Genomic DNA, 26,791 nt, shown 5'->3' on the forward strand with positions numbered 1-26,791 from the left:
AAAGACCTAGGGACCCATGTAGATTACAATCAGTGGGAATTGGTTTTCACCTGCAACACGAATTTTACATACCATACGAGGGGCCAGGAGACCCTACACAAGTTAAAATATATGTGGAATTTAACTCTTGCCAGATTACCGATCATTAACCCAACACACTTAGTTATGCTGGAGATGGTGTGGAGACACAGGCACCGTTTTACATCTGATATGGTTCTGCCCCGCTGTAGTGGATTTCTGGTCCACGATCCTCTTACCTATAAAGAAAATTGCTGAGGCGGACCTGATAGGCAAAACACTTCGTTATTCGGGGCATACCTATATATGGGATTTACTCACTACATTCTACACGGGACAAACTAATATCACATCTTCTCTTAGCAGCGAAATACTGGGTGTGTGGGGTCAATCTGTTATACCAACAAGAGTGCTCTTGGTACAGAGACTGTGGCAACTGATTGCCAATGAAAGACCTGAAAGAGGAGTCTGATAGATTTGTGAAACTGTGAAACTCAGTTCTGCGATACCTTAACAGGGATAATAGAAGTCTTACCTGTCCAGCCAGACTAAGAGCCTTAGCTGCAAAGGAACTTCCAGACGATTAACTTCCTAAGTATTCTTTGGTTATGTTCATTTGTTTTACTTATATTACAAATGATCCAGGGCTTGACCCGAGCGAGGTAGGTCGAGTAGGCAGGAGTTTCATGGGTACTGTTGGCTTTTGTTTGGCGGGCATGGCCGCAGAAATAATGCATGTTGACCATATCAAAACCTGTTTAATATTATTGATACTACAAAACATTACAGATAAGTGTTATCATAGCAGAAATGTGTTGGACAGTGGCTGGGGCAAAGGCTCGTCATACAGAGAGGACCCCATCATAGACCTGTTTTGCAGCGTGTGCCACTGAAAAGCATGCCTGAGCAGAGATGCGTCAGACAGGCTGGCACCACACAGATATTTTAGATAAAGGCTGGTACAACAGCATGTCACAGCAGAAATCTCATGGGGGCTTATATAGAGAAGTATCAGACAGAGGTTAGCACAGAGTAGACCCATTCATACCTTTGTTGCCGGCACTCTGTCAGACGTGGCTCCCGTTCCTCTTTTAACTTTTTTCCAATGCTTAGGATCCCTGCTTAAACCTTTTTGGCTGTGTTTTTGAAATTACAAAAAGCTTTAATTCAGGGGTTTTCTGGTCAGCCAAGAGAAAGTATTGTTTGGTGGTAATTGGTGTTGTTACATCGCACAATTAGTGCTGTAATCTCATGCATAAAATGTAAAAACTAAGCAAAATTCTTTGTCTAAAAGTAAGAGTAAATAAGCATTTGGAACGCTGTCTCAGTTTCTATTGGAAAGGAAGTGGAGAAATTTCAAGCTCACTTACAGGTAATCTTCATTACTAAGATGTGGCCTTCTTTGTGCCACTATTTACTTGATAAGAGAGCTGATCTGCCTCTGAGACCGCACCCCTCCCAAAGCTCCTGTTTTTTTGTCACATTTTGCCGTGTCCCAACATAACCTTTTTTTAGCAACTGATTTTTCCGATCAAATGCTCCTAAACTCCGATATTTCGAAATTAGGTGGCTTTGTTTTTTTCGTTATACGCTTAATTTTTTTGGTTTCACCTGCACAGCGATGTGCATGCTAAATCTCATGTATTTAAAAAAAACAAACAAAAAAAACGTAAAAAGAGGCTTAGAGCCTGTCCATTACTAACTTTTACTAACAGTGCCTGGCTCCCGTGTCACTCATTTCCTTGCTTCCTATTGGCCAGTGGCTCCTCCTTGCCTCCATCTTCCTCCTGGGGTTTAAGTGTTCATCCTGCTGTGGAACTTGGACCAAGTACTGTTTCTGTTGGGCAGTCTCCTTCCACTGCAGGTTCCTTCAGGTGCTCCTTTTTTTAACATTTCACCCCCTCTCCTTCACCCGCTGTTTGATCTGTATTTTTTTTTTAAACCATCAGTTTGCAGATTGTTGTTTTAAAACCCACTCCCCACCCTCCCCCTGCTCTCCTCAACCCACCCTCCGCTTTCCTTAACCCAACCTCCCCTTGTTTCTAAACCCCCTAGTCCCCTCCTGCTTTCTGGTTGTTTCTGAACCAAACCTCGTTTCTCCGACCCCCTGTCCCGCTCTATATTGTGTTTCCCAACTCCTGCACTGTTTTTTTCATTTTTTTTTCATGTTGCACTGCAGTGCGGGTTGTTGTGTGCCACGGCTTAGAGTAAATGAACCCCTTCCATGCTGAGGACGTAACCGTCTCGCCCTCCGCACATCAGTCAGAAGTCCAGGGATTTCCTTTTTTCTTTTTCAGCCTCTGGAGCTGGGTAAGAGCTTTCCCAGCTGCCAGAGGCATTTGTATTTCTGTGCCCCCGAGCACCTAGGCAGAAGGAGAGATATAATTTTCCTCCCCTTTCCAATGGTACCCTTCCCTAGTGGATCCCTGCTTGGGGATCGTCGCAGGAGGGAGATCCCCAAGCACTTGTCACCAGGGAGGGGGAAGCGGCCCCTTGGGCAAGAGCCTTTGGTCCCCCTCAACTTTTTGGGGTCTATTTAATCTTTCTGCTTCCCACCCTCCATGTGGGGGCAATAGCTCCCGATATGTCTTGGAGGGGAGGGAGGGGGGGGGGGACCAGAAAGCCCACAAGGAACCAGGGATTACATTATGTAAAGTTAGCGGTGGGGACGGCCCAGAACATGCATGCCAATCCCCCCCCCCCCCCCCCCAAAAAAAAATAGCCAGAGAAAGCCCACTAGAAACCAATAATTTTTTCGTGTAAATTTAGGGGTTGGGGCTGATATGAATGGGCATGTAAATGCTCAACATACCGTCCATCTTTTTTTGTTGCATTTTCACCCCAAGTGGGAAAGGTATGTCCAGACGTCGTTTCTGTGCTCGCTACGCCACCAGTTTCAAGCTAGCCTGGCTGATATGGGGTGATACCCAGAAACCGGTCCCGGTATGCTTGTTTTCCAGTCCAGAGAGGACCAGGCCTGTCAGTTCGGGCTGGACTTTTCTCATGGGGAACCGGGTCAAGGCTGATTTGCATATGGCTGGGTCTAAAGTGGAATAGTGTGTTGAGTAAAATAACAATGGATTGAAGCCAGATCTGTGACTGGGGGTGATTGTATGACAAATGTTCAACATTCCATCCATCATCTTTTTGTGTTGCATTCTGGCTAACAGAACCTGGTGACAGCCATACAAGTCACCCCATCCTGGATTCCCCTGTTTGTCTAATTTTATTTTATTTTTTTACAGGTTTGCTAGGTTTCCCTTAGGTGCTGGCTGAGCTAGGGCCTAAAACACACATTGGCCCATTGCAAAAAAGGTCTTTAAAAATCTACGTTAGTTAGAAGAAGTTACAGGTGAAAATGTAGGCACAAATGGCTGTTTTTTTTAGTTTGAGTCAATTGTAATCTGTTTGAAAACATGTCCACCGTTCATTTAATGATTTTTTGACTTTTTAGGTCCTGTGGAAAATGCTTGTGTGAATGAAAGCCAAGAAAAGTATTTGACGGCGTTGAAAGGTTCTGGACTAGGAGCTCCAGAGGAGAAACCTGTATTCGATAAGCCGGAGCAGCCAACTGGAACCAGCTCAGTAGCAGTGCAAGGTTAGCACAGCAAACAGCAATAACAGTACAGTTGTTTTGTGTGCATCTAGAATTACTTTGTGGAGCACTTAGAATTTCCCATTTGGCATTTTTAAGTTTTTCTGCATGCATGTATAGTGAAGGGTTGTTATACTCCAAAGCTCTGTCACTTAAAAGCATGTCAAACTTGTAAAGAAATCCGCAGTCCTTTAACGTCTAACCTGCAGACCAATTTAGCTATGTCTTGTCCAAGACTTGTTGTTTACAATAAAATTCTTACAGTGGGCTTTGGGTTAGCCCATTGCTTATCACTGGTTGATCTTCTTGTTAGTCTTATTTGCATGCTTCTTATTCAACACCTTTAGTTTATCTTCCTGTGGAGCATAGCTTATTACCCATCCTTTCGAATCAATTAATTTTATCTTTTCACAGCTCACACAAGAGAACTCATTTCTTCTTAGAGACTCAATGGGAGTGCATGTGTTTCATTTCCTGAGAATTCAAGTGTTTTCTTGATCTCCTGCTCATGTGCTCCTTTCCCCTCACATTGCCACACCTGCACTCTTCGTTTTCCTCCCACTCACCTCTCCCGGGTCGTCCATACAAGCCCAACTATGGGTATATTTCTTGCTGGGGTGTGGCTAAAGATCTGCACTTAGCTTGGACTGCCTCTGGAGAGCGATGGAGAGCGAAGGAGGAGCCGCTGTGGGTAGGAGGAAGATCGGTAGCGAAGGTGGAGCGCGGAGAGGAACAACGCGATTGGGGCATATTCGCAGCGGGGCTCAGATCGTAATAGCGGCCCAATCGAGGTCCCGGGCTCCATGGTCTACTACCTGCTGGTCCTTTGTCTCCTGCGGCCTCCATCGAGACTGTCCCCCCGGTGGCTGCTTACAACGTAGGTGAGGAGGAGTGCATTGGGGGCTGGTGGAGCGGCGGCCGCGGGGAGCGAGTGGTGCAAAAAGCGACTTTCACCCAAGCGAGACCCCCGGTTGTGCGGCCTACCTACCTTCCAGGCGGACTGTCAGGCACCCACTTCCACCTTCAAAGCCTGCAGGAACAATATATTGTGGCCAGAAAGGAGGGTGGTTGGGGGGGGTCCTAATCCTGTGCACAGGGTGACCTGGGGGTTCCTATAAGTGAGACTTCGGAAATCTTTTGGGAGCTTGGCGCCATCAGTATTCACCATATGTCGTCATATTCCACGGGCAGCTGGGCAATAGTGACAGAGCAGCTCTGAGCTACCATTCAGGACACGTCACTGAAGGTCACGGGAGGGTACGGTGCCGTCTGTCCAGGGATACTCCTACGCTTTCGGGTTTCGTCTGTAAAGGGGAGAGTGATTAAGACATTTATACTGAACACATTTGGGACTTGCGAAGTGTATTTATTACTTGCACGCACTTTTTACTAATCCGTTCCTTTGGCCGATTCATAACAAAATACTTATAGATATCAACACCAGCTGCAACTTTTCCCATTGCTCAGTACCTAATTTGAGTCTGTGATTGGTTGTCACCGCTAAGGAACGCTGCCAAACACTTATCTGTGCTTCTCTTGCCCGTGCTGCCATCGAGGAGGTCCTTGTTGGGAGGGGACCTTGCTTTCTTGCCACAAGCTGCTTAAGTCTTTTGCCTGCCAAAATCCCTGCGTGCCAAAATCCTCGCCGCCTGCAGCCACTCCTCCTCTGAAGCCGCGGACTGCGCGCTGCCTACCACAACATCCAGAAGGCAGCGCGGTCCGGCGAGAGGAGCGGAGGAGGGGCGGAGTCAACTGCGGCATATATCCGGAGCGGGCCTGTCCTTGCCCGTCTGTGTCCGTTTGAGATCGAGCTGGGCTCACTCTCTTGGTTTTACTATTTTTGAAACCGTTAATTTAGTTTATCCCTTCATGTCTTGTACCGGTTCTGGAAAAGAACACTAGTGATTGTATAACTAAAACTAAAACTAATTGTATTTTATTTGAGAGTCCTTGGTGGAATCTATTACCGTAGTGAGGCGTCTAGATTTTATTCTCTTATAAGATTAGAAAATATAACCTCTACTAATACCCACCCATTTAATTGTTGTGCTAGTTGTACACAGCATGGGTAAAAGGAAATTACCCAGCCCCAAGCCCACCTTAGGCAGGAGAGCTCCTACTGAGTCCCAACAAACCCTACTGAGCTATCTTACTGGTGCCATGGGGGCCCTAGATAAACAGATTAGCTCAGTAGTAGAATCCCTTGAAGTTGGCACCTCACGGGTAACCAATGAATCGGCTCACTCTGAGGCCCCAGATAGCTCTAGACAATCTATAACGGAAAAAATCCCCCTAATGGGTGTATTCAGTATACTGTGGATGGTATTGCTCTGAGTGATTCAGACTCCTCACTGCAACCCCTTCAAAAGAAGCATAAATCTCCAATAACTGACGAGAATACTTCCTCCCATAGTAATCCGACTAACAGTGGCCCTATAATTTGCTTAGAAACTACTCCAATAAAAGAAATTCCTATCCAAAATGGAATGGAAAAAAAGGGGCCCTAGAAAATCTTCCACAAAAGATAGAGCTGGAAACAGTAAAACCCGACCCACAGAGCGATGACATAAAGCACTTAATGACTCTGATCGAAAGGCTGGACCTCTATCTGAGAGTTAGGCTGGAACAAATGTGTTCAAGACTAACTCTCATTGAAGAACAAATAGCTGGTGGTAAAAAACATACTGGCGACAATTCTAGCACTTTTCCACCCGAATCTGAAATACCTAATTTTGGTTCGAATTTGAAAACTGGGATTCCTACTCCTCCTACTGAAGGCCCTTCTTATTCCAGGGAAAAAGATTCACTATTACTAGCAGCTACCGCCTCTCAACATTTGACATGTAATTCAGTGAGAGAGCGGTTACGAAAGACCGAAAAAACAAGCCTATCAAAAACTATCGGTCCGAGTGGAGGATCCGGGGTTTCGAAGAGGGTCACTGATTTTTTCGGATTTACCTACCCCTCTTTTTTCCTCTCGTCCCCCCTAGAATTCTGTATTAAATAATTCTGACTCGGTTAATTTGGTCCCCGATGAACATCTTGATTTGCCACCAGCAGCAACGCCATATATCATTGTATTGGCCAACGTTCCAAACAAAGGAAACTTCAGCAGTACAGGGTTGGGAAACACTTCAAAATAAATCCCTATATTGGTTGGGTAAGAAAACAGGTCTAACTGAATGTTTGTTTAGAGAATTTAAGATGGCTGCAAGGGTTCAGCGGGTGGGTTTGCGTGGGAAATTCTTTGAGGGAGATTGTATTGTTTTGACTTTTAGATTCCCCCAGCTGGTCAACAGAATGTTATTAGTAATGGGCGGGATTAACATCCTGCCACTCTGCTTCTTTTATCCTCCATCTAACTGGACCCAGATGGCCTTGGGGAGGGGTAGAAATGTACTAACTCTCCACCATGTCCATGGAATTCCAACGCACAATAGATTTAACTTGCTTTCTGGACTGGAAGAGACTGATTGACTTGCTCCCCCCATCTCCGGAGCTCACTGGGAATCACAAACTTCCAAATGTGGTAGAACATAATCAGAATCCTTCTGTTCCTCTTTCCACACACTTGATAGGTGTAAATACCACTGGATTTGACACGCATCCCTTCCCTGATCATCATGAAAACTTTTTAGCAGACTTGGGTCGAGACAGGAGTAATAGCCAAGCAGCTCCTGATAATAAGAACTGGTATAGCATATTTGTACCGCTTTTAGCCGCCATGAGTGTGGCAGGATATGCTCAGAAGTGAGTCCCTTGCTCACTTTGCCACTGGATTCAAGCAAGCCGTGCTGAAGACGGCTGGAATGCCAGAAACCAGTCCTGGGAAGCTTGTTTTCGGTCCAGGGAAGGCATGGCTTGGCAGTTCGGGCTGGACAGTTCCCATGAGGCACAGGGTCAGACTGATTTGCATATAGCCTCGTCTGAACTGGGGTGGCAAAGTGGGCTAAAGAACGGTGATGGATTAAACCCAGATCTCTTGACTGGGTGTGAGTGTTTGATTCAGATGCTCCGTCCATCACCACCCCCTTTTGTACCGCGGTATAGTACACAAGCAGAGGCTATCAGCTAGAGTCTCGTTCTCGAGTGCTCTACGGATAAGTCTTGGATCAATATACTTCAATGGAATATTGCTGGTCTGTGATCAAAGGCGGGGAATGATATTTGGTCCAGTTTTGTTTATAAGTTCAATATCCTCTGTTTTCAAGAAACGTGGGCTACCTCAGAGATTCACATAGAGGGTTACAAAACCTATTTTTCCCCAGCACTACCGTCACCATCTGGTAGAGCAAAGGGAGGTTTAACCATTTTTGTTTCTAACTTGATGAAAATTAGGGAAATTATCCCAACAGAACTAGAATCCAACTTCCAAATATTAACCCTGCGCTTGAATAAGACTGACTTCCTTCTTCTGGTCAATTTTTACAATAATCTACACCAGGGATAATTAGTAACAGTAATACGACAAATTTCTTCCTTTCTCCAAGAATTAACTAACAAGATTACTAAAGATGTTGTAATTATTTGGGGAGGCGATTTTAACCAAAGATTGTGTAGGAATAGTGATCAGTCGATCTGTGGTCTTATGGACGAGAATGTACACCCGATAATGCACTTCCCCCACACAACAATAGTGGACTGTTTAAACGAAACCCTTTTCGGTCTAGATCTAGGTTTAGCTAACAACATGTTAAATCCCTTGATTGTGCCCATCCCAACCTTTAATGGTAGAGGAAGGTCTAGTACAATAGATTATATTTTCATTTATTGTAAAGCGGAACCACGAGTTATGAATTTTACGACTCATGATAACGCTATTAGTGAGCATTATCCTAATAGCATTATTCTATCACTTCAACGGAAGTTAGATAGCCATAACACTTTGAGGACCTTGGAGAAAAATAGTCTGATTTTAGACAGGTTAAATGGGTTCTCACTCAAATGGGATATAGTGGATCCTGCAGCTATCACCACAATTGTAGTTAAAACATCGCGAACAGAGATCGAAAAATGCCTTGATACTACTACCTCCGATGAAGAAGTTTTGACTAATTGTTTGACTGTTACGAAAACAATAAAAGAAGTCCTTTTTGTCAAATTAAAAAACAGAAAGCCCAAAACGAAAAGTTGGTTCAATAGTAGTTGCACAAAAGCGTACTCAAAACTAAAAGTCGCACTACATAAAATAGAACGGGATGCCCAGGAAATCGCCATACTTGGAAAGGAGTACAACCAAGTTATAAAACTAAGGAAAACTGAATTGAAAAAGGAACTGTGGGACCAACTGCACAAAATTTGTAGCCTAAGGGATGGTGCCGCTTTTTGGGCAGTTATTAGATCTCCCTTCCTTTCTGATTCTAGAGACAATCCTAAAATGGATGTGGCGATAGATGAACCGACTTGGGTTGAAAACTTTGCCCGGATATTTGGCTTTTCTTTTAAGGGGCAAGAAGCACTCAAACATCAGGGAAAGACCAACGCTGAACCTAAAATAACTCCATTTCCAATAGCCCTCACCATAACATACGATGAAGTAGAGCTTGCACTGAAGGCTAGTGAAAACAGAAAGGCGGCAGGCCCCGATGGGGTACCAATTGATTTCTTCAAATTCAATCTGGACTTGTGGACCCCAATTCTGACCAGAGTTCTCGAGGCTTCATGTGCGGTGGGGCTTGTGGACTCCTGGTCAGAATCCAATCTTGTACCCATCTTTAAAAAAGGGGACCGTCAATCTGCATCTTGCTATCGCCCAATCTCTCTGCTGGATTCCCTTGGGAAAGTGGCGGGGAGAGTCATTCTAGACTGCCTCCAGCACTGGGCGGACAATAGCAGGATCTTATCAGACATACAATTTGGGTTTCGAGAAGGCCTTTGCACCATTGAACAAGCCCTTAACTTGTCTCTTCTGATGGGTAAGTATGTAAACGCGAAGGGAGGGGCCTTATATATGGGGTATGCCGATTTATCGTCCGCTTTTGATTGCGTTAGTCACTCAAAGCTGTGGTCTGTTTTACTGGAAATGGGTGTGGAGCAGGCTCTTGTCAATTTCCTGCATGAGCTATACTCAGATGCTACAGCCAGAGTAAGGTATGGTGTTGGGTGGGGAACTAACAGCGTCATTCGGGGTAGAGAGAGGGGTTAGGCAGGGCTGCGTCCTGGCCCCCTTTCTTTTTACTCTATACCAACGGTTTGGAGCGGGACATGGTAAAGGGGTGCCAGGGCCTGCCCACTATTAACAAGCGTCCTATACCGGCCCTACTCTACGCCGATGACGCTGTAATACTAGCCCGTACCCCCGTAGAACTACAACGCGCTCTCGTGAGATATAACTCCTTTATGGCCAATTTGGACCTGAACATTAACATTAAGAAAACTTTTGTCATGTCTTCCGGTCCCAAAACAAAGAAAACCAAGGCTATCTTTCTCAAAAATGTGAAACTCGAGAGCACCAACACATATCCTTACCTGGGAATCGTAATAGACCATAAAACCTCTTGGAAGCAGGCCATTGAGTCTAGGAAACTGCTCTTTATGAGGACTACTGTTGTGTTAGTTAATTTCTCTCGAAGACTGGGTAGAAGGCCCCCACTAAACTCATCAAGATATATAAGGCTAAATGCTTAACTGTTGCAACATATGGGGCCGGTGTGTGGGGCTATGAAAAGGTAGATCCTTTACAAAAGGTCAAAAATAGTTTTTTGAGATCTTCTGGCCGTCCCCCAAGGCACCGCAACCTATTTGTATCATTTGGAACTTTTTTTCACAACTGCTTTTTATTAAAAGTTTAGGCATAGCATATGTACAGTTCTCCACAATCAGGAGGACACTGTCAACGGTATACATATAACAGGATGTATATATAGCCTAAACTCTTAAATCACCTCCCTCCCACACCCCCATGCCCTGCTAAGTACCCCAAAAGATAAACTCCCCCCCCGCTACCCACTCCTAATCCCACCCTAACCCAGTGCACGTGTTCACTTTCCACCACAGTATACAGGTAAAGCACAGTAGGCATAAAGTACCCTCCAAGGCCCCGAGGTCTCCATCGGCAGATTGTACATCCTCTAAATCAACTGGGGGCTCCAAGGTCAACCCCCTGTAGTCCGCCCATCGCTTCCAGATCTTGTAATGTTTCCGGGGGCATCCCCTGGCCTCAAACACAGGCAATTCTAGCCCCATAAGGAAGTCTAAGCCCGCTTTCCAGGCACTAAGTGGGGGGGCACGGTCGCTCTTCCAGGCTCTCGCCAGATCTCGTTTGGCCACGACCAGGCCCAGCAGCAGAAGGTGACGCTTGTAGAGGTTTCCACCTACATTCTCCAGGACATGAAGGAGACCCAGCCTGGGTGTGTGAGGAAGGTTCCACCCCAGTACCTCTGACAAATAATTCCACACCCCATTCCAGAATCAGGTCAGACCCACACAGGACCACACAGTATGCAACAGCGTGCCTCTCAGTACCACAGCGCAGGCATTCCGGGGCAGCAATGAGGCCAGCCCTCCACAGTCTCTCCCTAGTGTAATATGCCCTATGTAGGTATTTGAACTGTATGAACCGGAGTCGCACAGCTATGGCAGCCCCACGAGGGGACTCAATTGCCTCCCTCCAGTCATCCTCATCCAAAGGGCCAATATCCGTCTCCCAGGAGGCCTTCAACGATAGGAGAGAAGAGGAGCAGTGAGTGACAAGCGTTTGGTATATTTTGGAGACTTTCTTATCCCCCAAATCTCCCATGAAGAGCTTGGCCTCCACAGGACTACATTCGGGAAGTTGGTCTAGCCCCGCCAGACTCGGTGCAAGTGCATGACGGAATAGTAGGTATTTAAAGAATTGGGACTTGGACATGCTGAATTCGGAGCTGAGGTCCTGAAAGGATTTGAGGGTAGTCCCCGCAAGAACATGGCCAAGTGAGGAGATCCCAATGGCGTCCCAGCCACCAAACCCCTACAACGAAGCAAGTGCGGGAAGCTGTCCGTTATTCCATAGTGGAGTCTCCGCCGTCAGCCTACCCCACAAGCCCATGCGGCGCAGCGCCTGTCTCCAGATCACGAAGACCACCTGAGTGACCCGCGGCAATTTCTTCCGCCGCCTAGCCGAGTACAACAGCGTATGTAGCGTGGCATCACCCATCAAGAAGTATTCCAGTGCGTATGCTGGGTCGTTGTGGTTGCCGTACCACCACTCATTCAGAACCAACAGATGGGAGGCCTGATAGTAGTAGGACAGGAGGTCTGAAGTAGCCAGACCTCCACAGTACGTGGATAAAAAGCAAGTCCGCAGCGCCACCCTGGAAGCGCCCCCGGCCCACAGAAAGCGGCCCAGTACTGAATTCACGCGACGGAACCACTGTGGGTCAATCCTATACGGATGGTTCTGCAATTGGTATAGGAGCCGTGGGAGTGCGACCATTTTGAAGATTGCAGACCTGCCATATATATTAAGGGGCATGCGAGACCAGGTTTTGACGTCCGATTGGACTCTGTTCCACACCGGCAGTACATTGCGCTCCCATGCAATTGTGGCAGACTCGGACAGGAAGACTCCCAAGTATTTTAGACCACCAACCGCCACCTGCAGGGCCGAAGCCCAGGGGTACGTCTCCAACTCTCCACCCAGCACCCACAGGGTCGATTTGCGCGGGTTGAGGAAAAGTCCCGACACTTCACCAAAGACCTGCATTATTTCCAGTATTCGGGGGCCAGAGCGGTGAAGGTCAGTCATAAAGAAAAGCACATCGTCCGCATATAGCGTGATTCTGTCCGAGAGATCCGCCCCCCACACAAAGCCACGATACTGTGCATCGATGCGCACCCACGCGGCCAGCGGTTCCATGGCCAGTGCGAAGAGGTAAGGGGATAGGGGGCATCCCTGTCGGGTCCCTCTGGCAATTGGGAACTTCTCCGAAATCGCCCCGGAGATGCGCACCGAGGCGGTGATGTCCGTGTACAGCAGCCTAATATATGAGATGAACACCGGGCCCAAGTTGAGACGCGGCAAGAGGGCGAAGAGGTAAGTCCAGCTGACCGAATCGAACGCCCTGTCGATATCTGCCAGCAACAACGCTGCCCGCTCCCCGGTCGCCCCCACAGCGTCCACCGCCGCCTGTGCATGCCTGATGTTGTGGCGCGTCGCCCGATGTGGCATGAAGCCGGCCTGATCCTGGTGGACCAGGTCCGTGACATATGGGAGAAGACGGTTCGCCAGCGCTTTGGCCAACAATTTGGCTTCGAAGTTGAGCAAGGATATGGGACGATATGACTCATGCCGATCGGGGGGGCCTACCTGGCTTCTGGAATCCACAATTTCCGCCTGACGCCAGTCCGACGGCAGGCTACCCCTTTCCCGCGCGACCTCCAACGCCCGCCTATAGCGCGGCCCAAGCTGTAGGTGGAATTTCTTGTAGAATTCACTGGGGAACCCACTCGGTCCCGGCGCTTTACCCACGTTGAGTTGGCCCAGCGCATCCCCCAGTTCCTCTGCCGTCAAGGGGAGGTCCAGGGCTAACCTGGCCTCGTCTGATATCGCACGGGGGGGAAAGTCAGTAACGAACTGATCAATTGCATCCGGTGGGAGACCGTCCCGAGGAGCATACTGCTCCGCATAGTAGGTAGCAAAGCTCGCCGCAAGAGTCGCAGGGTCCGTTATGGCTGTTCCCTCCCCGTCAGTGAGGCCTGGTAGAGTGATCGGTTGCAGCGTTTGTTGACACAGCCTATGGGGCATGGTGCAGGACTTGTCACCTCACTGGTAAACCCTGCTCCGTGTGGCCAGCCACGCTTGCCTAGCCTCGTCCATTAAGACCGAGGCGTGGGATTGCTGCTCTTGCAGGAGCAGTCGTAGCACCAATTCGTCCCCTTCCCCCGGACACCGTCTCTCCGACACTTCCACCCGCTCCGCAGCTGCGACAATTGCCTCCCGTCGAGTACGACGGGCGGAAGCACACCATGCAATGTCAACGCTTCTCAGAGTGGGCTTCATGGCCTCCCAGACTGTCACCCCATCAACCCCCTCCGCTAGATTCTCCTGCCAATAGTGGGCAATCGCGCTACGCATATGCTGTGTGTAGTCTGCCCGCTGGAGATGCCACGAGGACATCCGCCACCGAAATGGCCGGCGCGTCTTGTGCAATGCAATCCGCACTGCGACAGGGGAGTGGTCAGACAGCCCCCGAGGCTGAATTGCAGCCCGTTTCACCCTGTCGAGGAAGGCCCCCGGTACAAACACACAGTCCAGCCGTGAGAAGGAGCCATGCACAGCAGACACATACGTGTACTCGTGCGTCCTTGCATGCAAGTGTCTCCAGGCATCCACCCAGCCCAGCGATCATTGCCCTCAGCCGCGTAGGGGAGGCCGCAGCCGCAACCCCCTGCGACCTCTGTCGGTCCAGGCACACGTCCACAACATCGTTCCATTTACCACATATCACGGCCAAGGCGTCTGGGATCTCGGCCCACAATTCAAACAGTCTCTCTGCCAAGGACCATTTTAAAGGGTGGGGGGGCATACACACTGCCAAATACCACCGGCTCCGCACCAATCATGCCTTTCACGAATACATACCGACCCTGGGGATCAAGCCAGTGACGTTCGTGGGTATACGAGAGCCTACGGTGGATAAGAATGGCCACCCCTCTCGAGCCCCTGGAAAACCCTGCATGAAATACTTGGTGGAAACCAAATCGCTGCAAACTCAGTGCCTTTGTACCCAACATATGCGTTTCCTGGAGTAACATCACATCGGCTGAGTCTCTCTTACCCCAGCGCAAGACTGCCCCACGCTTGATTTTGTCCAACATCCCCCTGACATTCCAACTCAATATTCGCATAGCGTCACCAGCGAGTTCCTGCCCTGATATGTCAACCATTGTCTCGATGGAAAAGTCTCTGAGGCCCCCAGGACCCGGCCCAGGCACCCAATACCATACACAACAATGCAGCAGAAATCACGTGCACCCCCTTCAGCATACCCACTACCCCCCCACGTCCACCCACCAACCCCACCCCCCCAACAACTCAACTCCAATTCCCTGCCCCCCACCCCTATACCTCATGAAACACTGAAGTACCTGTCGTGGCATGGGGAGCTTCAGGCCCAAAACAGAGCGCCCAAAGCCCACCATACCAATGGATCCCAACTACTCCCCCCAACTAACAGGACCTTCCCCCAGGGCCACCCCCCATCCGTGGGAGGACTGGGCCGCCCTACAGGTCAGTACCCCGAACCCCATTGTACCACAGTTTTCAGAACACGAGTAGATCAGTGCAGTCAGACACTTCCGGCGTCATTTCCCTTGAGCCAAGCCAATGTTCAGGTCACACTGCGGCTGACGTTATCCACTCGACCGATGGAGCAGCCACACCGGGCCCCCTGTAGATTCCAACAAAGGATGAGGGTTAAGTATCGAAGGCTGAACTCCCATGGTGCTCAGTTTTCTTTCCCCGACTGATCTGTGTCGGGCTGGGTCCCATCCGGGAGGCCACTACGGGACAGGGAGCGTCGTCGTGACCGAGACTTCCTGTGCCGTTTACCCTTGACGGCAGTGTCGCTCCTCTCCTGTGAGGACCCACGCGATGGCCCGGAGCCCAGGCCCGGCTAGGCATTCGGCCGGAGCCTGACCGTCTCATCCGTCCACCTGAACACAGCCTCCGGGGTATCGAAGAAGTGGGTCTTGGAGTGGAAGACAACTCGAAGGCAGGCCGGATACAGCAATGAATATTGGATCTTCAGGCCACGCAGGTTGGCCTTCGCCGCCAGGAAGGAGTGGCGCTGCTGCTGTACCTGTTTGGTATAGTCTGGGAAGATCATAATCTTGTGATTGTCAAACAGCAGAGTCTCTTTGGCCCTCGCTTCCCGGAGTATAGTGTCTCGATCGTGAAAGTTCAGGATTTTAGCAATGACCGTCCGAGGCCGTTCCCCCACCGGTGGTTTCTGCGTTAGGGCTCTATGTGCACTTTTCCACTATGAAACAGCGCGACAGGACATCCGGGGGAAGCCAGCTCTCAAGCCACCGTGTCAAGAATGCATCCATGGGCCCCTTCTCGCAGTCCTCCGGAAATCCTACGAAGCGTAGGTTATTTCTCCGCGCTCGCCCTTCTGCATCCTCAACGCGCAGTACCAGCCCTTTCTGGATTTTGTCCATCTCCGCCACTTTCTGTGTCCATGCGCCAACAGCCCCCTCCACTCCCGTGATCCTGGTTTCAGTCTCCGCTATGCGGGCGACGGCGTTGCGGAGATTCTGTCGTAGTAACATGACATCAGCTCCCACTGCGCCGATCTTAGCGCCCAACATGTCCCTTGACTGTGTAATGGCTGCCATCAGGGCCGCATTGTCTGGTCCCGCCCTCTGGCCATCCCCAGTAGCCCCAGATCCCCCACTGGGTCCAGTAAATTTATCAATTGGCCCTTGCTTGGCGGAACCATTGCCACCCCCGCCTCTGGTCATGGTCAGGAAATGCAGGCGGGCTGCTCCGTGCCCGTGGCCGACCCTCCACACTCCGCAGGTCGAAACCAAGGTCCACCCAGAGGGCCTAGATCCGCTGACACCAAGGCCAGGAGGTCCGCAGGGCACTTCGCCGCCCCGGACCACCACTACCAAGCGCCTCCACTGACCAGGCACCCAGCGTGCAAATGTCACCAACGTTACTCGGGCCAGGGCCACAGCAAAGCCCCCGACCCCGGGCCTCAGGCAGGGCTCACCCGCCCTAACAGGAATCGCTGTATGAGATCCAGCTCCTCACCTCCATGCGTTCACGATACTGCAGGCCCCGACCCACCGGTTCCACACCGGCCGCCGCCGCCGTACCGGCTCTAGACACCCGCCTGTATCTGAGGGTCAGGACGGGCACAGCAGGGCACTCGGGCTCAGGACGATCAGGCAACGCCGCTTCACCGGGCCACCCCGGCCCCCAGTCTGGTCGCCACACAGAGGAGACGACGTCTGCCCCAGGGCTCCTCAAGCCGCCTCACACGTATGCCCAGCAGAGAGGCACCCTCCAGGACAGTTCTGGCACCACACTGCCCCCGGGGCCACAGGTCTCACCGCACCCGGGGGCCAAGCTACAGGGGTCCACACACTTGGGCCACCAGGCTGAGCGCGTCCCTCCGCGCCCCGATGCTCCGCCTCCAGTCCCGAATCAAGTACGACCACCGGCAGCTCAGGGGGACCGGACTGGTTCCCCGATCCGAGGGCTCACAACCAACACCGCTCCCTTACAGTCCTCAGCCGTGTCGGTGTTCCGTAGGTGGCAGGAGGCTCCGCTGTTCTCACCCCGGCCCCCCGGCCGCCGACCGTTTCAGGAACACAGGGCCCGCCTGCAAGCAAGCCGGCCGACGTTTGGAGCCTCCGGCCGGGATCAGCACGAAATCAAGGCCCCGGCTCTCCACGCGGCTCGTAGGCCCAGGGGGCGCCGCCGCCGCCGCCAAGCCCGCTAGCCAGGGACCAGGGTCCCCAAATGCGGCACCGGAGGGTGTACTCCGTCCGCCACTGCCTCCGATATCGATGTGTGGCCAAAAGTAGGTTCGGGTCAGGATAAGCTTAAGGATAATTGGCGGGCCGGCGGGAGCTCTAAGAAGCTGCGTCCGCTATTGTCGCCCTCGTAGCCGTATCATTTGGAACTTTGTCTATCCTGTTTGACAGACACTGTTAAAATTCAACCACTTCTCCTATGGCACCGTATCTGGTCGTCCGATAAAACTACTTTCCTTCAGGGTTCATACTGGACTGTATGTCTTTAGAGAACGCAGACAAGATTGGGTGAATTGCGTACATTAAGAAGTCGCTGGATGATCTGGGTTTGGCAAAATATTTCCATTCTCCCTGCTCAATCTTAGAACTGTCTAGAAAAGCATTTAAAGCACAGTGTTTAACACATCTAGAAGAACTGCGGCTGACCAATGAGGTCACCAAAATATCAGTCCAACATATCCTGTCAATACAAACAACTTTGACCATCCAACCCTACCTAACCTTTAATCTGTCCAGCTACGAAAAGTTTTTATTAATTCGGTTTAGGCTGGACACTTGTTTTATCGTCTAGTTACCTTTCCAAAAATAGCCAATTGGGCAACAACTTTACCATTGTGCCCCTGTGACGATCTTTCTACCCAGTCTTCAATTCATACGATCTTATTTTGTAAGTTCTACAATGAACCAAGAAGGCTCTGGCTTAACCCGATTTTAAAAGCTATGGGTCTTCGAAGATGCCGCCCTGCACTCTTCTCCCTCCAATTTTTGGACGATGAGTGCACTGCGATATCCATAGCAAAATTCTTGAACTTCATTGTGCGACATAGGCCAAATTTAGAGTAGACTATGTAAATTCTATTTTAAGTTGTCTTCTTTTTTCTCGTTGTACCGCTTAAGATGCTTTTAAGATGTTTTTAGACTGTTCTTAAAGGATTGTACCTTTTGCATTTCATGACATGTTACAGTTGAAAATGAATTTTACCATGTCATTTTTTAGTGATATGGACTTTTTAAAAAAACGTATTGTTGTTTGGAAAATTTCGAATGTACTTTTATAGTTTTCTATCTGATGAAAGCCGACTAAAGAAATTTTGATTTGATTTGACTCTTCTTAGAATGTTTTTGTTTGGTCTCCGGAGTTGCACATAAGGCATGAACCAGGCATTTGCACAGAAAGGCAGTATTTATGGAGAGGAGCCGGCTACTGCACTCACTCTGGCATGTTAGGCAGAAGGTGTACTTAGCATGGCTAGAAAAGAGAAGTTTCTTCTCCTGAAGGCCCATAAATGTGCTTTCTGGGCCACTGCTGAACGTCAAATGCCTGGAGCACTTGTTTCAGTTCCGAATCCTGTAGAAAGTAAGGCCTTTGCAAACATTTTCCTTAAACTTTTGATACCTCCTTATTCATCTTAAATTCTGTTCACAATGTGCGACTTGTATAGTATTTGAAAAATAAACCATACTGTTTCCTAAAATGGAATCTTTTAAATTCATTGTACAGTTTTGAAATGCGTCCAGATATGTGATTGCTTTTCCTCAAGTATTTTGAAATGTTTTCTCTTTTGCTTTGTTTTAATCATGCTTTACCAAAAAGCAAAGCCAATAACACGGCACTCACATTGTGAAAGAGCCAAGCTACAGATGAAACACGTTTCCTTTGCCAGTGATTTATTAATTTGTTATGCTCTCATCTCAACAGAAAAGTTTAATTACTGCTCTGTTGAGTAAATATTGTACTCCTCTGAGAGGGCTACAATCTTCAACTGAATATATTCTATTAAAAGACTTTTAGAAGTAGAAGTAAATATAGATAAAACGTCATGGGGGGGCGTGGCTTGGACGCCGATCGGGATGGCGGTGTGAGCTTGCAGCTCCGCGCAAGTTCCCGCTATTTCTCCTGAAAACTGTACCCTGGGGGATCCCGGATCGGCGAAATCTATCTGTGAAGTATTGGGGAACCATCGGAGAGCAGCTGAGAGCTCTTGGGAGACCGAATATACCGCTGAGACCCGAAAGAAGAAGTCGGAGGTGCTGTGCGAAGCGGGAGGAAAATGGCGGCGGAAAGGGACGGTGGTCTCTGAGCCAGGGTCCAGGTGGACTAGACTCGGACTGCGGTGCGAACCGCCTCCAGCGAGATTGGTGTAGCTGGGGCGCACCCGAACGGGCTTGAGAGGTGGAGCTGGGGGTGCGGAGGCCAGTGTTGGACCGGTGCACAGCTTGTACGCACCCGCTTATACCTCACCCCTTCCCCCCTTATCCCGGCCCTAGCGACAGTGAAGCGGGCGGCTCCGGTGCTCCTGGTTACTGGAGTTGCCAGTACGGCAGGGGTGACTGCCCTACGATAACTGTTGGTGTGCATGACTCCCGGGCAGAGGAAACGGGATCTGGAGGGAGACCAGGGACGGCCGAATGACGATGCCAGAAGCACCTAAAATGGCGGCTACAGGCGGGGCGGCCATTGCGGAGCAGGGCCGGGAGGACTCAACTGCGCTGTCCCATGAAGGTGAGGCCCGAGCTTCCCCGCTGATGATGGAGCAAGAGCAGCGGCTGAATCAGCGCCTGGATACTATTCTAGAGGCCATAACCTCGACTAAGGAGGCTTTGCAACAGGACATTGCGCAGGTGGCCACAGGGCTGGGTCTCCTGAGGGCAGATCATGCTAAGCTGGCGGACAGAGTAAAGGACCATGAGCAACTGCTTCAAGACCTGAAACCGGTGGTAGTGACCGCGGAACATAAAATAGCGGACATCCTTGGCCGCCTGGAAACGTTGGAGAGACGAGCGGAGGATGCCGAAAGCCGTAATCGACGGAACAACGTACGGGTTGTAGGCCTGCCGGAGACAATCGAAAGGGATGACGCAGTGGCCTATATGGAGAACTGGTTTCGGACGGTGGTGGCGCCGGAGGGCCTCTCATCCTTCTTCTCACTGGAACGGGCACATAGGATGCCGGCTTGCCCACCGGCGCTCGGCCGCCCTCCTAGACCGATGGTGGTGAAGCTCCTCCACTATAAAGATCGGGACCTGTTAATCCAGAGGGCTCGAACACTGGGCCCATTTGAGGTGGAAAATAGCCGAGTCACGATATTCCCGGACTATACGCAAGAAGTTCAAAAGAGCAGGGCATCCTTCCTGGCGGTGAAAAAGGAGCTGAGGGAGGAGGGCATTCAGTACTCACTGCTCTTCCCGGCTAAGCTGCGAGTAATCCTGGATGGGAACACTCAATTTTTCCAAACTCCTGATGAAGCGTGGTCGTGGCTAGAGTTGAATCGCGCCGGCACAGACAGAACTGGTAAAAGTCAGCGGGAGAGGCCTAAACCGCTTCAGATCCGGAAATCTCAACGAATCCGCTCGCGTAACAAGCTTCAGAGAGTGAAACGGGAAGGTTAAATGGCTGCGGACAAAAGAGGGGCGCTGGCAGCGACGGCGAGCATCACGAGGCCGCAACAGGAGAGTGGACTGGTTGAATCGGACTCTGGTGAGGACGGAGGCAGGACCGGAGAAGAACTATCGGAGGCGGAGAGCTCGAAGGGCCCTGCGGTCACCCCACAGACATCTGATGGGATCTTTAATGAATAACTCATGTATGGGACTTATGACACTGCGCTTCTCACGGAGTAATACTCAGTTGGTACTAGAAGGACTGACGGGTAGGGTGTTGCATAAGCAGTGTGGGATGGAAGACGCGGGGCGCGGGCTCCGCCTGCCCTGGGTCGGCGATAACTCACCCCCTTGGGGCCCTTAAGGCCTTCTGTGGTGGCGACCACAGATTAGACTGATGTGTGTTGAGTTCAAGGTGTGGAACGGGGCTGGAACTGGGTTATTAGGCTCTGTCCTGGGGAGTGGAGTTTGGGGAGTTTTTTCTACAATTGTTTTGGGGGGGAGCAACTGCCGCGATGTGGGCAATGAATGGCTGTACCTGAATTGGATCGTTAAGGATTATCATGGGGACGTTACCTAATTTGAAATGCCTAACATGGAATGTCTGAGGACTGCGAGCAATGATCAAATGCCACAAAGTGCATGCTTATCTGGTGAGGCGGGGTGTTTAGATTGCAATGTTGCAGGAAACTCACTTAACTAAACAAGAATGCACTGCGCTACAGAAGAGGTGGCGAGGTCAGGTTTTTGGTACCACTTATTCAGCATTCGCTAGATGGGTGCTGATATGGGTTCGGGCGGGCGTACCGTTCCAGATGGTGAACCAGCTGGTGGATCCTGAGGGTAGATATGTGGCGGTGGAGGGGAGGTTGTATGGCCGGGATGTGGTTTTGTGCTGCGTATATGCCCCAAATGTTGACCAGGCTCGCTTTTTTGATGGCCTGTCGTGCTCACTGGCTTCCTTCTTGGCGGGTCCTGTGATTCTGGGGGCGGGACTTTAATTCAATCACTAATGTGGCATTGGATAGGTCGCACCCACCACTGGCTGATTCCCCAGTACGTAGACTAGCTGCACATAGGAAGGATTGGCAAGAGAGGTGGGGACTGCTGGATGTATGGCGGGAGCAACATCAGGATAGTAGGGACTATTCCTTTTTCTCGGCCCTCCATGCTTTACACGTCAGGATCGATTCGGTCCTGTGCAGTGGATCCCTGGCTGCAATGGTCACCCATACAGAATACCTGACCAGGACCATCTCGGATCACAATCCCTTGTTGGTATTTGTACAATGGCAACGTGCGAGATCCGCAATTCCAACATGGCGGCTTCGGCCCGACACCTTGGAAGATTCCGTATTTAGTGACGCGGTCCAACGAGGCATAGATCAATACTTTGGGGAAAACGAGGGTACAGCTCATACTAGGTCCACTGAATGGGACGCGATGAAAGTGGTGGTGAGAGGAGTGTGTATGGGTAGGTTCTCGAATGCCCGAACATCGGTGTTGAATGCGCTTGCGGAAGAGGAGTTGAGGGGTCTGGAACAGCGTAGACCAGACCGACCGGACTTACAAGCCCGGTTATTAGAAGCCAAAGAGGTAGTGGCGACTGAAACGGAACGGTTGCGGAGCTATGATTATAGGCAATATGCCATTAAAGCACATGCTGAGAGGGATAAAGTAGGTACGCTCCTGGCCAGGCTCGCTAATCCTGAAATCAGAGGCTGCCCAATCTTGAGCATAAAGACTGCATCAGGGGAGATGGCTTATTCGCAGACAGCGGTGATGGAGTGTTTCCGGACCTATTATGCGAAGTTGTATGAGTGCCAACTGGGGGTGGAGGCCTTGGAGATCAGTGATTACTTGGAATCGATGCAGCTTCCGGTGCTGGATGACGACGATGCGAAGGACTTGGGAGGGCCTATCACGCTCGCCGAGATCAGGGCGGCCGTTAAACACATGGCGAGGAACAAAACGCCTGGGGTGGATGGCCTGCCGATTGAATTTTATCAGAAGTATGTGGATAGTTTGGCACCCAGATTACTGGTGGTGTACGAGGAGGCTAGAAGGTTTTGGTATCTGCCCAGATCGATGAGGGAGGCGTTGATAGTACCATTGCTGAAACCCGGCAGAGAGGCATCAGATGTAAAGTCATATAGGCCTTTGTCCATGTTGACGGTAGACTACAAGATACTGAGCCGTATACTAGCCACCAGGTTGGCTCCACATATGACCAGGTTGGTGCACAGGGACCAAGCAGGGTTTATCCCTACAAGGAACACGACGATCAATATTCGTCGCCTAATTGGGATATTGGATGGCGCTGCGGACGCAGACGGTGATCCAGCAGTGTTATCTGTGGATATTGAGAAAGCATTTGATAGCCTGGAATGGGTCTAATTGGAAGAAGTCCTGGTGAAGTTTGGTCTTGGCGAGGGGTTTCGTAGATGGACGAAAGTGTTATATTCATCGGCTACAGCGAGGGTGCGCCTGGGCACTCTTGTATCCGCGAATTATCCGGTTTGTAGAGGGACGAGACAGGGGTGCTCGCTATCCCCATTGCTGTTTGCGCTAGCAATGGAACCATTAGCAGCGCGGGCCAGGTCAGGAGTCATGTACCGGGGGATTGAACGGGGTGAGCAATCGCACTATATATCTCTATATGCGGACGACTTGCTGCTATATATGGCGGATGCCGAGCAGGCTCTGGAGGGAGCGATGGATATGTTCTCAGAGTTTGGTCGGTTGTCTGGCCTTATGGTTAATTGGACGAAGACTTGTATTTTTCCGCTTAGGGCGCACACACCATGCCCCCCTCGTGATTTGGGTGTGCTCTGGGAGCCATTTTGTTTCACTTATTTAAGAGTCCGCATCTACCATGAGGTCGCGAATCTGTTGGAGGGTAATATTGGGCGCTGTACAAGAGCACTGAGAGGCTGTATATCCTTTTGGGCCTCCCTCCCTTTGTCGGTACTGGGTAGAGTGGCTCTATTGAAGATGGTGGCGCTCCCAAGGTTACTTTATTATTTCCGCACGCTGCCCATTTGGATTCCTCAGAGGATCTTTAAGGACCTGCGGTCGATGATAATCAATTTCCTCTGGGGGCACGGACGACGTAGAGTAGCTTTGAACACCTTGCTTAGACCCAAGCTTGAAGGGGGGATGGCAGTCCCTGATTTTGAATTGTATTATTTGGCTGCGCAGCTTTAGGTTCTTACGCAGCACGTGGCTCGGGTGTTCAGAGGGCCGGAACACGAGCGAGGGAATGGTATACAACGTCATGTCCTGGCTTACATTATTATGCAGCAGAAATTGGAGTTACGAGGCCTCACTATGGAGGAAAAGACGCTCAGGTTGTGTTGGCATAGGAGTTTGAAGAGAGATTAGACGTCCCGACCTTATGCGCCGGAGATACCATTGGGAATGTTGACCGCGCTGCCGCATGGTGGCGATTGATCTCCGCTGCTGGAATGGGAAGAGCTGGGATTGCAGATGGTGGGTGATCTGTATGTAGATGGAACGTTGGTCCCCTTCCAGACGCTGCAGGAACAGTTTGGGCTGCCGGACGGGAGCTTCCTCTTGCATGCGGCTGTGGTGGCGGCAGTGCAGAAACATTGGAAAGGAGGGCTCCTTGAGCCGGAAACGACCATGGCCTGTCAGTATGTCGTGATGGCCGCAGGTACGTTTATAGCGGTGACCTGCCTCCATAATAGGATGTTGCATGAGGGGTTGGATCCGCTCTTAGGCCTGAAATCGAATTGGGAGGTTAGCATAGGTAGGCCTATCCCAGACACGGTGTGGGGACATATCCTGAAGCGAACATGGAAGGGGACAAGGAATGCACGCTTTCAACAGGTACATTTTTACGTCCTGCATAGGGCTTACCTGACCCCGGAGAAGATTAAACGGTATTTCCAGGTGCAGGAGGCGCGATGCCCGAGGTGCCTGGCATTGGAGGTTGATATAGATCACTTGTTGTGGGGCTGTCCAAAGCTGGAGACATATTGGTTGGAAGTGGGGGACCTCCTGAATGCGGTGACTGATCGGGAGGTGGATTTTGACATGGCGGCGTGTCTGTTGCTCTGGTTCCCACACACGAAGAATACCAAGGTGACGAGTAAATTAATTGATCTGGGGCTTATACTGGCGCAGAGGGAAATCACTTGGCACTGGAAGTCCAGGGAGGGACCGTCAGTGAGGAGATGGGTGAATGAACTGCTGAGATGGTCTGAATGTGAGAGTGTGCTCCGAATGAGACAGGCAGTCAAGATTGATAATGAAAAGAGCTTAGAAATGGCGAGGGCATGGGAGATGATTCTCCAGGCGTTGCTTGATTCCAAGGTGGAGGACGACGAATAAGCTTTTTGTGTACACGGGCTCCATGAGGCTTGAAAGTGTAATGGCATCAATCGATCTGTAGCGAGCCCCATTGTAGTGATGGGAATAAGGCCCATATCGTTAGCGGGGGGGGAGGGGGTTGTTTGGGGGTTGTTTGGGGGTAGTATTAGGCACCGAGGCCCAGGTCAAGAGGCACAGCAGTTATCCCGGGGGTTGGACGTGTCCCTAGCGTGATAGGAGGGCTCAGATAGGCAGCGAGGGAGGGATAGGGGCACATTAGTCCGACAAGATAGGGGCCCACCATTAGCTGGGCTGGGGTCCGGGATCACGAGTATCGCTCGCCTAACTAGAATGCTAGTTGACTGCTGGCTGGTGTGGGGGGAGGATTAGGAATTTAGGGGGGTAAAACGCAGATACGTAAAGCTGTTATTGACCAATCGTCCCTACGGGATGCTCACTGTGATGTTCTTGTTGGAAGTATGGATTACTACGCCGCCCGGCCTCCGGGATACGGGCTGAATGGCTGTGTACGATTTACTGTTTATTTTATCCATGCGTGGGGACACCATGAGTGTGCTGGTTGATCTATTATATGCAATGGTTTCTAATTCTGCAATAAAAACAAATTAAAAAAAAAATAGATAAAACGTCATCTTAATCGAATGATGCCACTATAAGGAATACATTTGAGTTTTTATTGTGGCTTCCCAAGACCCAATTGTTTTCCTTCAGCGGTGTACGACCATTTGAAACTAATTTTTTTTAATTAATGGTATTCACTACTAGCTAAGTAGTAAAGATAGCATAGACATACAACTATAGTAACTTGAGAAACGGTAGCGTGTGTATGTCTTTAGAGGTTTGCTTCTAGCTGAGATATAGAGCTTATTACCTGCAGGAAAAAGTGAAGGAAACACACTGCTGATGTGATCACACTAGAGCTACAGTTGGATTTTGTGACTAAGTGGTATTCAACAGTGGGGGTTTGTGATGATAAACATACTTACTTTTACCTTCCGCTTGAGATCAATAGTTGGGAAGGTAATCCATTCTTGGGGGTTTCATTTTCAAGTTAGTTTGGTAGAGTTGGGAAGATGTTCATGTTGGATGTTTTGATCAAGTTTTAGACTGGCAGATAAGAATTATTCAACAAAAGTATGTCCGTGTTTTTAAAATGATGTTGCAAACAGTTGGTACACTGGAAACTGGTTTAGAACTAGAGAAAGAGAGGGAGAGCTGGAAAAGTTTTAGAAAAACCAAATCATGAAACAAAAGGCGAACCAGCCCCATATTTAGGACATAATTACAGAGAACAATGATAAAATCGGAAAAGCTGGTAACTTCTTTTAATACGTGAACAGCCAAAGCCATTTTGAACACTGCAGTTTCTCAAGAACAGCTTCTTGCAAACTAACAAATGCCAGAATAGCATGTTAAATTTAGATTGTCCACTATCAATGTGACGTCTTTCATAAAAAGAATGAACAACTAGAGGAAGTAGCTCCATCAACAAATTGAGAAAGCTTGTCCAGACATCACTTAGCAATGGTGAACACTTACAACCAATTCCTATCAACTAGTGACTCCATAACTAATGCCAGAAATACTCTAAAAGGTTTAATGGCAGTTGCCGAAGTCTGTTCCTGAACATGGTCTTCAAGTTCTGCCATGGTAAGCGCCCAAACCTGCTCTCATCACACAGAATTGTTTAAATCCTGGTGCAAAGCATCCTGATCCTATCATGCAGAAAAATTTCCCATGAATGACCCTAGAAGTAACTAACTGGCCATTAACATCATTGATGCATAGGCCAAGATGTGAACTAAAGTGCTGCTCAGAAACTTTAAGGAATGATTGGATGACTACAGAGTTTTAACACCAGTACATCAAGATTATTTCTGATATTGATAGGCCAAGTGTTCTCGCTTCATACAGCAAAATTCAACTGTTAAACCAAAAAAGGATGTCCCTTCCTTGCAGCTTTCCTATACTTCT

At 49.6% G+C, this 26,791-nt stretch overlaps 1 protein-coding gene across 7 annotated transcripts in view; it reads left to right on the plus strand.

The window, feature by feature from the left end:
* The window catches only part of UBR3 (ubiquitin protein ligase E3 component n-recognin 3), a 2,118,328-nt gene that overhangs the window by 309,064 nt on the left and 1,782,473 nt on the right, over nt 1-26,791 (plus strand). For all 7 annotated transcript variants that reach the window (XM_086956098.1, XM_086956102.1, XM_086956099.1 and 4 more), the window contains exon 4: nt 3,473-3,616. In XM_086956098.1, the coding sequence (XP_086812224.1) occupies nt 3,473-3,616 (144 nt within the window). The remainder of the gene's footprint in view (nt 1-3,472; nt 3,617-26,791) is intronic.

The sequence above is a fragment of the Lissotriton vulgaris genome, chromosome 2_1, assembly GCF_964263255.1.
Source record: "Lissotriton vulgaris chromosome 2_1, aLisVul1.2, whole genome shotgun sequence".
Taxonomy (NCBI): domain Eukaryota; kingdom Metazoa; phylum Chordata; class Amphibia; order Caudata; family Salamandridae; genus Lissotriton; species Lissotriton vulgaris.